The sequence below is a fragment of the Octopus sinensis genome, linkage group LG6 (assembly GCF_006345805.1).
Source record: "Octopus sinensis linkage group LG6, ASM634580v1, whole genome shotgun sequence".
Taxonomy (NCBI): domain Eukaryota; kingdom Metazoa; phylum Mollusca; class Cephalopoda; order Octopoda; family Octopodidae; genus Octopus; species Octopus sinensis.
In genome coordinates this window covers 65,827,975-65,839,783 of record NC_043002.1, presented here as the reverse complement: position 1 = coordinate 65,839,783, position 11,809 = coordinate 65,827,975, and the positions used below count along the sequence as shown (strand labels likewise).

The window sequence follows — 11,809 nt, the reverse complement described above, 5'->3', positions numbered from 1 at the left end:
AGAGATGCAGATGCACTCACATACGTACAAACGCATATTCAGACATACTCATACGAACGCATGCACATCTATCTATCTATCTATCTATCTATCTATCTATCTATCTATCTATCAATCTATCTATTTGTTTGTTTTTCTGTCTATCAGCGCACATACACATACACCCTCACACTTACATTCGCAAACACACACACATATAATATATACACGTATGCGTTCATGCTTTTATACATATATGTGCGCATGCACGCAATCGTATATTATGCAGACGCACTTGCGCACGCGCGTACGATCTCCCTCTCTCTTTCTTTCCTCATAAGAAATAAAAAGCAAACCAAATAAAGAAGCGAAGTGTCTCAGAAACTTTCCAAAAAATAGACAACAAAAGAAAAAAAAAAATCTACAAATATATATATAAACAAACAATAAAATAAAACCAAGTAAACTTAACTGTCTATAGGTTCGCAAACTGTTGCGTAGCAACACTCTGACTGACCAATCAGTTCCGTCGTACATTTGAACATAGGGTTGTTTATTTTCGGATTGTGGCGTTCTTCTGGACAAACCGGTTCACATGCGAATTTGCCGTCTGACATACACTTACATATATCTTCACATTTTACTTCATACAACTGGCCAACTTGGTATGTTTTGCCTTGGAAAATACAACCAGCTGTTGAGAAAATATAAATGTAGCCATTCGTTACTTTGGTATATTTGTAAACAACTTATAAATGCATCACTGAAAAATAAAGGCATTACTGACATCCAGTGTAACGATTTATAACAGGTGGAGACAATCAATCGCCCGCATTGAAAATATACCGTCGCCCGCTGACAGTTTTATAAAACCTTTGTATCGAACTAAATATATTGCGGCATTTATTCCAGTTTCCTGAGTTCGAATCTTGCCGATGGTAACTTTGTCGGTCAATCTTCTACGGTCGATAAATAAAGTACAAATCGTGAGTGGTATACTGGAGAAAATATTGTAGGGTCATGCAGGATGTCTTTCAGTATGTGTTTCACCATTCTTCGCATTCTAATTTCAATTCCAGGTCGTAGACATCTAAGGTGGCAGGGAGATTTAATCCTTCGTCCAGTTCAAAACCACCACTGGATCTTTTTCGTTTTCTTCCTGCCACTCATATTTTCTCAAATTTTATTCTGAAAATTTTCCAAAAATATACTTCTGATGTAGTTTTGCTTGCTGATGATAAAAATGGTATTCATTTTCCCGATATAATAAAGAAGTGAAAACCATTTCGATTTACGTATTTTTAGCCAATGAATTTCCTCCCAGCGGAAATGGAAACCGTGAGGACACTGAACTCGTTTGATTTGACTAAATTTACGCAACTTTAAATACTTCTAACTTCTAATTTTTGAATGTGATTTTCGTCACCATCAGTGTGGAAAATTTGAAAACGATCAGTTGAAAATTGAAAAATTTTCTGTATGAAAACGAAAAGGATTCACACCACTGGTCCATTGAGTAATTTTGACGGCATCGGGTCCGTACTGTTGCTGTCATTCGGACTAAGTCTCTGACTGGAGGATACCTTCTTCCTTCTTTCATAAACTTGGAAGGGCCTGTAAAGGTTAAAGAGTACTGATCTTCCCTCTCGTCAAACATGTATGATACATCCCTGTATTTTAGTATAAGTAAAGATAAATTATTTTTCTCCGTTCTCATGAATCTCCAAAGATCCTTATGCAGCTTGGTATTAAAATAACTTCTAATTTGGAGCAAATTATTAAGGGTATTAAGAGCTTTGCCTTTATAGTAAAGTTTAGAAGAGTAAGAAAGATTTAGGTCAAAAGTTTGGGTTGAGGTTTTCGTGTTACTGTATATATGTTTAGGTTAGAAATTAGTACTACTCTTGATGCAAACTCCTGGATGTGAGATCGGATTTAGGGATGGTGCTTAGGGCTCAGTTTCAAGTTTAGATTTTAAGAATAATCAAAATGTTTAGATTTTGTGTGCTCCACATAGATGAACCCTTTAAGATTCTTATGCAAGTTGGTGCTAGATTATTGGTTTCAAATATTGGCACAAGACCAGCAATTTCAGGGATGGGGGCTCTTCGATTACATCGACATCCCCCAATATTTAACTGCTACTTATTTTATCGATTCCGAAATGACAAAAGGCAAAGTCGGCAGAATTTGAACTCAGATCGTAATGACGGATGAAATGCCGCTAAGCATTACTCCGGCGTGCTAACAATTTGGTCTGCTCGCTGCCTTACTGGTCCTAAGACATTGGAGCAGAGTATTGAGGGTTAAGGATCCTGTTTAGAGTTCTGCATTTACTGTACAAATGGTAAAGCTATAATTTGAATTTAAGCTTAGAGTATTTAATCTTTAAGTGAGAGTTAGGTTTGGATTGAGATTTTAGTATTTTACGGTTGAGAATTACGGACTTGCGGATTAGTATTATTGATAATGCTGGAACCTAGGTTTAAGATCGGATCTAAGGTTTGAGTTTAGAAGTTAAGAACAGCAATAAGGTTTGGGGTCTGCAAAAAAGTTACAGCTTTAATGGTCCGCATATAACGAATCTATTATATTAAAAGATGATCGATGAAAGGTTGATACCTTTAGTTTTTGCATAAACAGCTTCAGTGATGTTGCCATACAACTGTTTTACAGGATCTTTCCAAACGGTGACACGGAAGAAGTAACCTTGGTTAACTTTCAAACCGTGGACCACAGCTTCAGGTTCTGGTCCGCACTGAATAATATAATAGATGCTTATATAAAAATGCATGCACTAACATGTATATCGTCAATAAAACAATAAGAGGCATAGCTTCATCTGCTTGTCTCGTTGTCTGTCTGTATGTCTGTATGTTTGTGTGTGTGTGTGTATGTGTGTGTGTGTGTGTGTGTGTGTGTGTTTCTCTCTCTCTCTACATACACAATTCCTCTCCCTATATATATTCTTTTCTACTCTAGGCACAAGGCCCGACATTTTGGGGGAGGGGGCTAGTCGATTAGATCGACACCAGTACGCAGCTGGTACTTAACTCATCGACTCCAAAAGGATGAAAATCAAAGTTGACCTCGGCGGAATTTGAACTCAGCATGTAAAGACAGATGAAGTACCGCTAAGCATTTCGCCCGGCGCGCTAACGTTTCTTATTTCTTTATTGTCCACATGGGGCTAAGCATAGAGGGGATAAACAAGTACAGACAAACGGATTAAGTCAATTACATCGACCCCAGTGCGTAACTGGTACTTAATTTATCGACCCCGAAAGGATGAAAGGCAAAGTCGACCTCGGTGGAATTTGAACTCAGACCACAGCGGCGGACGAAATACAACAAAGCATTTCACCCAGCGTGCTAACGTTTCTGCCATCTCGCCGCTCTCCTCCCCTATATACAGGGTGCGTAAGGTATTTGAGGATATATGTTAATTTTACTATAGCAGCATATTTATCAACTTAATATTTTCTATATTTCAGAATAATCTATGGCATACCCTATGATCACACAAGAAATGAAGAGTCATGCAGTCATCATGGCTATAAAGGCTCACCATAGCAATTTAGAAATAGTACGATTTTTAAAAGTCACTTGATCCTTCGTCTACAAAATTCGCAAGGAGTTAGAGGCTAAAGATGGAAATGTATCGCCAGTATCAAAACGTAAGAAACATTGTAGACGCACTGATACTATTACAACACCAGAATTTATTCAACAAGTAAAGCAGACCATCGATGACAATCCCAGAAGATCCATGAGGTTGGTTGCAAAATGAACGCCATATGTCAGAGGGAACAATCTGAAATGTTGTCTACAGACATCAGATACAAACCTTATACGATGAGAAAAGGTCACTTCATGTCAGAAACAGTGAAAGAAAATCGCTTAATCAGATCTAAAAGACTCATGAACAAATTAAAAAACCCAAGAGAGAAAGATGTCATTTGGTTCTTCTCAGACGAGAAAGACTTTGATCAAGATCAGAAAATAAACTGAAGATATGACAGATGGCTATGTGCAGAGCCTTCGGAAGTTACAAGAGTAATGCATACAAAATTTCCTGCAACTGTCATGGTTTTGGGGGTTGTCAGCAATGAAGGACATGGGATGCCTCCTCACTTCTTTCCACAAAGTTTTCGAGGAAACACTGCTACCTACATAGATGTTCTGTATACAGTAGTTACGATCGATAATATACGCAACGGAAGACCTTTTGTGTTTCAACAAGACTCAGCACTACCACACAAGGCTACAGCAACGCAGGAATGGATGGCGGAAAATTTTCATGACCACATAACCCCCAGCATTTGGCCTCCTAGCTTGCCAGATCTCAATACATTGGACTACTATGTATGGAGCGTAGTTGAGAAAGAGGTTAATTAGCACCCACATAACACTAAAGAATCCCTAAAAGCCTCCATAGTTAGAGTAATGACTAATATGAACACATCCATTAGATCCTAGCATGTAGGAGATTCAGACCTCGCATACAAGCTGTTATTAAAGCTGAAGGAGACTTTAGTGAAGAAAATGACAAAACAATATGTTTATTCTTATCCTTAGAACCCTTTTCAGTAAAAAGGCATGATTGTCCGTTTCCTCAAATACCTTACACACCCTGTATTTTATAACGTTCTGAATATACAGCGGTTCGTTTTGCTATTATGTTTGGCGTAACTACTACAATTGAGGGCGGTGTGTTGATAGAATGCTCTACGCTATTTAGGTGTGTTCCTTTTATGTTCCTCTGTTCAAATTCCACCCACGACAATTTCAACTGTCTCACAACTGGGTTTAACTTTCTTTCATTTCAGGTCAATATTATTAACTTTTCCTCCACCTACGAGAACCATTTGTTGTCTCATGTATTTGTTTGACATCAATACAGTAGTTATCTTATAAAAGATATAAGTTTTTCCATGCAAAAATGAACTAAAGAAAACGAGAAACGAATTAAACTGTCCAGACAGAATATCAGCTGAAGGTCCTTAATCAAAAGAGTGAAGGTACAAGTTCATGTTGGCGAGATTTGTAATCAGAACGTACAGAGTCGGAGCAAACAGCATCGGACGTTCAAATGACTCTACTACTTCGTCTTTTTCTCCTATTGTGGTATAGTTTTTCTTTTGCGTCTAAGGACTCATAACACCATTTATCCGATTTCCATGGCGTATAACTAACTCAGGTCACAAAATTATCCTTGAACGGGACATCGGTCTGTTGCAGGATTCAAGGTGAGTAAATTTAAGGGGAGGGGACAAGTCAGTTACATCGCTATCAGTATTTGACTGGTATACATTTTCATCGCCTCCGAAGGGGTGAAAACCAAAGTTGGCCTCGGTGGGATTTGAACCCAAACGTAAACTACTGGAATAAACGCCGCTAAGCATTTTGTCCAACGTGTTAATGATTCTGCCAATTTGCTGCCCATCCTGTAATGGGTAATATGGAAAGAGAGATGACACCTAAACATTTTATGAAGAATTTCTTCGAATAGTCGTAGAAATGGAAAATCTTTCTTTCAAATTCTTCCAAATTTTGGTGTAGGGTCAGTAATTTTAGGTGTGGGTGCGGGTTAATCGATTACATCGACCCCAGTACTTGACTGGTATTTATTTTATCGACCGAAAGGATTAAGAGCAAAGTCGACCTTGGCAGCATTTAAACAAGCCAGCGAATTCGGGGGAGGGGTTAAGTCGATTACATCGAACCAAGTACTTAATTTTATCGACTGAAAGGATGAAAGGCAAAATCAAGCTCGGCAGACTTCGAACACAGAACGTAAAGACGGAAGAAATGCCGCTTAGCATTTTGTCCGGCGCGCAAATAATTCTTCTTGCTCGTTGCGGCAAGAAGCTACTGAAAATGCGATCGCTCGGAAAACGTCTTCACGCCGACTGCCTCAACTTATTTTTCTCTCTGGTTAATAATAAGCAAGATTGTGCGCGCACACGCTGACTCACACACATACACAGACACACACACAAGCTACAACAGATTGCAACATACGCACTCGCAACATGTTATTAAAGATAGACGATGCATATAGTTACTGACATTTCAATAGTACATTAATATATTGGCTTCAACTTTGGTACCAGGGTAAGAAGTGCGAGTAAGCCAATAATATCGACTCCATCACACAACTGGTACTTATTTTATCAATTCCGAAAGGATGAAAAGCAAAGTAGACCCCAGCGGCGTTTGAACTCAGAACTAAATACTTAGCGGCATTTCGTCCGGAGTGCTAACAGTTCTTATTTCTTTACTGCTCACAAGGGGCTACACACAGAAGGGACAAACAAGGACAGACAAACGGATTAAGCCGATTATATCGACCCCAGTGCGTAACTGGTACTTATTTAATCGACCCTGAAAGGATGAAAGGCAAAGTCGACCTCGGCGGAATTTGAACTCAGAACGTAGCCGCAGACGAAATGCCTATTTCTTTACTTCCCACAAGGGGCTGAACACAGAGGGGACAAACAAGGACAGACACACGGATTAAGCCGATTACATCAACCCCAGTGCGTAACTGGTACTTATTTAATCGACCCCAAATGGATGAAAGGCAAAGTCGACGTCGGTGGAATTTGAACTCAGAACGTAACAGCGGACGAAATTCCGCTAAGCATTTCGCCCGGCGTGCAAACGTTTCAGCCAGCTCGCCGGAGTGCTAACAGTTCTGCCAGCTTCCCTCCCTCTTTCTCTTTCTTCCTTCTCCTGATCCTCTCTTACTTCCCTCGCTTTCCATCAGGGTCATACTTTTTTCTTCATCTTCGTCGTCCTTAGTTTCTCTCTTGCTACATATCTTTTCTGCTTCTCCCTTCCTCTCTCTCGGTCTCTCTCTGTCTGTTCCTTTCTTTCTCTCTCCCCACACTCTCTCTGTCTCCCACTGCTTGATGTGTAAACATGTCGTACTAGTCTACACCGATATTACACACCGACTGACACCCGTCAGGTAGGCGCCGGTCCGCAGTTCGGTTACCTAAACCTGACCTTTTGTAAAGTCACGTCATATACACGGACTACAATAGCTTCTGGAAATAATGGTTAGATTATAAAGACACTCATTGTTCTTGAAATTGTTGTCTTTGCGCTTTAGGTTTTCAATAAATATTGTATATGGGTTGTTGTCGCTTTTGTTATTCATTGCGCATGCACTATTTATGAGCTGGGCCAGAATTTCTGTGAATACCCTCACACACGCACAGACACACACACACACGCACACACACACACACACACACACACACACACACACACCACACACACACACACACACACACATTCTCTCTCTCTCTCTCTCTCACACGCATGCACGCAGACACACACAGACTCATATGTACGCATGTGTGTGTATGTCATCTTTTATCATTTACTTTTGTTTCAGGCATTAGATTGCGGTTATGCTGGGGCACTTCCTTGAACAATTTTAGTTAAACAGATCGACTCCAGTATTTATTTCTTATCTGGTATTTATTTTATCGGTCACTTTTCTCGTACCGCTGGGTAACTTGACTGTAAACAAAACAATACCGGTTGTTATGAAGGTGATGGGACAGACACAAACTCAAACCCAAAGACACACATATAAACACAAATAATGAGGATGCATTATCAGCGATTTAATTAGCTTACGCGGGTTTCAAATAGAATGACATAACCCATTTGAAGCACATTGCAATATGCATAGTTAATCGATCCTTTTTATTTGATAGACAATCGATTAACTTTAAACTGCATCCAGTAGTGAGGCTCTCTTATTCTGGAGTTTCGAGATTTTGAAGAGTTTCGAACCATCTCTGAGCCACTGTTATTCCAAGATCTACTCTGGGGCGGAGTAGTATCAGCTGTCAGGATCCCAGCTATGGATTAATTAAAAGTAAGTAAAGTTACCTTCTCGGGCCATGCCAAGCTCACGAGGGCCGGTTACCCGCTTTTAATGGCATATGTGTTCCTCACCTGGACGGGACGCCGGTCCGTCGCACGGTTACTCATTTTTACCAGCTGAGTGGAGTGGAGCAACGTGAAATGAAGTGTCTTGCTCAAGAACTCACGTGTTGCCTGGTCCCGGAATCGAAACCACAATCTTATGATAATGAGCCCAACATCTTAACCACCAAGCGAATCGTCTTCATTGTGGATTAATTAGCATATTCGGGATTGCTTAGCTATGCATGTGAAGGAGTGGGTCCGGTGGGCTTTGCAGAAGAAACCTTCATGGTTCAACGGAGGAGAAGATGGCTGCAACTACGCAGAGCGGAGTGCAGAGATAAATATGAAGCAAGTAAGACATCTTAGTCATCCACTACATTTCTCCGTCCCTAGTTGTTTTGACATAATATCACTACTGAATTGAATATGATTACGGACGAGAGAATGAGGTTGGCATGTACAACTCTTCTTCACTTAAAAAAATGTCACCGTGTGAGCCATCCTTAAATTTGACTTGATGGTATTCATCGCTGAATGAACACGTATGTATTTATGCATTCATTATGTATGGATATTTACATGTGTTTATGCACGTATGTATATGCACTCGCATTTGTACAAGCTTGGGTGTCATTGTATATGTGGGTTTGTATAGTGTTCTTTATGTATACACTAGCTAAATGACCCGGCGTTGCCCGGGTATTGCTGTTCTTATTCAGATAAGTAAACAATAAATATAAAGATATATTCTCATAATTATTTCAAAATATCTATATTTTATTAAAAAATTATCTAAATTGTAATTTTCAGTTCCAAATTTTATCATGAATTTGGAACTGAAAATCTGTCAATGTTGAAGCACTTCAGGGTAAAAAATATTCATTATATAATTTTTTGTTGGTGTCGAAATGAATAAATTGTTGCTGCTTTCAACTCACGAGCAAACAACATAGAGTTGGCTATGGGAGATGCATGTAGTAGAGGGCCCAAGTGTAACTACATTGAGAGACTGACCCTGAAATTTGTTAACTGAAATAGCAAAACTTAGTTTGACTGAAAGCTGAAGCGTCTTAAATTGAAATGGAACATCTATCAATGAAAATATAACCACTTACTATATTGGTGGCTAAGAACGAAGTTTTTTTGGCCTTGATTTAGCAAATCGTGAAATAGAACTGAAAGCTGTCTTGTAATTCAATCGGTCTATAACAAGGTTCATCTTATGCCCCAGACTATTCATTAAATGTTGTTCAGCACATCCTCAAACACCTCTCTTCCTAGCTGTTCGTTCAGCTGTGAATATAGTCCTATCACAATGAATATAGAGGAATATATTCAAACAGGCTGCGTGCCTTGTAGTTTTCGGCGCTTGAGTGGATTTACTTTCAACATCAGTATAGCAACTGGCTTTACTATATTTGTATCTCCATTGAGACCTTGTCGACAAAGGTCGATAATGAATGTATGTATGTGCATGTGAGTGTATACATGTATGTAAGTATCTATGTGTGTGCGCGTGTATGTATGTGTCAATGTATGTCTCCCTTCGGAGGTGTTTGTTTATCAAGGGCTGGGCTGGTTAGTCACTAGCGGAGTCACAAGTGTGATGGATAAATTTGTCTGAATGCACAGCAGTACAATGTTCTAAATGATCAACGGTAGTATTCTTCGGTTATGAATAGACTGCTTTCATGTATATTACGTATGTACGTACGTATATGTGTATATGCATACATATAAATGCACATATAGTTTTTGGGCAGGGAGCCAATCGATTAGATCGCCCCCAGTACGCAACTGGTACTTAATTTATCAACCCCAAAAAGATGAAGGGCAAAGTTGACCGCGGTGGAATTTGAACTTAGAACGTAGCGACGGGCAAAATACCGCTAAGCGTTTCGTCCAGCGTGCTAACGATTCTTTTCTCCTCTAGGCACAAGGCCCGAAATACCGACGAGCTTATTTCAGTTTCCGATTATCAAATCCACTCACAAGGTTTTGGTCTGCCTTAGGCTATAGCGGAAGACAGTTACCCAAGGTGTCATGCAATGGGACTGAACGCGGAACTATGTGGTTGCGAAGCGAACTTCTTAGCACACAGCTACATATACAAATTATAGATTAGAAGATAGAAGAATCTCTAAATTATAAAAATAAAAACCCAACAAACATCATCAATACAACGTAGTTAACGCATGTGTGTTGTTTAAACGCCAGAGGCTGCGGTTTTTCGTCCTGGAAAAATCCCTTTAAAGACGTTTAGGGTTAAAAACTCAACATACATGGAAACTAGGCGAACCGGAATCGCAGTTCTTAGGATCATTCTGGGGCAATTTCGTTTCGTTTATTCTTGCCAGTCTGAAACATGACAGACTGGCAAGAGTATCTCAAGACGAGAATCTTCTTCAAAACAATACAGCGAGCTAGCTTTCGGAGTCTGGATATTCAGGTCGGCATTTGATAAGCCTGATGGAACAAACAAGATATGCAGACAAATATCTCATGTGAAATAGTAGTGAGATACAAACAGCTACAATAGCACAAAAAAAACCTTCCCCATCTCCATCCCCAAAAGCGCAGGATGCTGAGAGACCGAATATAAATTATAGGAGAATAGATGAAAAAGACATTCAAAAATATGAGCAATTCTGAATAGGCGCAGGTGCGGCTGTGTGATAAGATCGATGGAATAAGTACCAGAATTTAAAAACTTCTGGAGTTGGATTGATCGACGAAGCCGTTGGAAGCAGTGACCCATCATGGTTAGAGTCACATCACTGAAACAAATACACGAATAAACGAATAAAATGGCTGTGTGGTAAGAAGCTTGCTTACCAACCACATGGTTGCGGGTTCAGTCCCACTGCGTGGCAACTTGAGCAAATGTCTTCTACTATAGGCTCGGGCCTACCTAAGCCTTGTGAGTGGATTTGGTAAACGGAAACTGAAAGAAGCCCGTCGTATATATGTGCGTATACTAATGTGTGTCTTTGTGCCTGTTTTTGTCTCCCCTAACATCGCTTGACAACCTATATTGGTGTGCTTACCTTCCCCATAACGTAGCGATTCGGCAAAAGTAATCGATAGAATAAATACCAAGCTTACAAAGAATAAGCCTTGGGATCGATTTCTTCGAGTAAAAGGCAGTGCTCCAGCATAGCCGCAGTCAAATGACAGAAACAAGTAAAAGTATAAAAGAATAAAACGTCTGTTAAACGCTTAGCAATGAATGACTTACAAGAACAGGCTGTCTTGTTTGTGATACACTCAAATAATAAAAGGAGTCTCTTCGGCAATTTTTGCTCCCTACGAAATTTACAGATCGCCGGCTGAATCGAAACCTACAGGTTGTTTTAGGGAAAAATAACATTGGACAAACTGCGTCTTCCTCCTCCAAATATTCTCAGGCAACTCAATGTTGCTGATACAGGAAACAGCTTCCTACTCTTTTACTCTTTTACTTGTTTCAGTCATTTGACTGTGGCCATGCTGGAGCACTGCCTTTAGTTGAACAAATCGACCCCAGAACTTATTCTTTGGAAGCCTAGTACTTATTTTATTGGTCTCTTTGCCAAACCGCTAAGTTACGGGGACGTAAACACACCGCCATCGGTTGTCACACGATGTTGGGGGGACAAACACAAACACATAAACACACACACACATACATACACACACACACACACACACACACACACACACACATATATATATATATAATATATATATAATATATATATATATATATATATACATATACATATATACGACGGGCTTCTTTCAGTTTCCGTCTGCCAAATCCTAGAAAATTATACATTCTCATAACTACACGCTGGCATTGCTTCACAGAGCTACATTGGTCATTGTTGTGTGATAT

The 11,809-nt window shown here is 39.7% G+C and overlaps 1 protein-coding gene across 1 annotated transcript in view; it reads right to left on the bottom strand.

The window, feature by feature from the left end:
* Positions 1–446: 446 nt before the first annotated feature.
* The window catches only part of LOC118763779, a 115,555-nt gene continuing 104,192 nt past the window's right edge, over positions 447–11,809 (bottom strand). The window contains exons 3-4 of the mRNA XM_036503514.1: positions 2,602–2,737; positions 447–673 (exon numbers count right to left, since the gene is read on the bottom strand). Of these exons, the coding sequence (XP_036359407.1) occupies positions 447–673; positions 2,602–2,737 (363 nt within the window). The remainder of the gene's footprint in view (positions 674–2,601; positions 2,738–11,809) is intronic.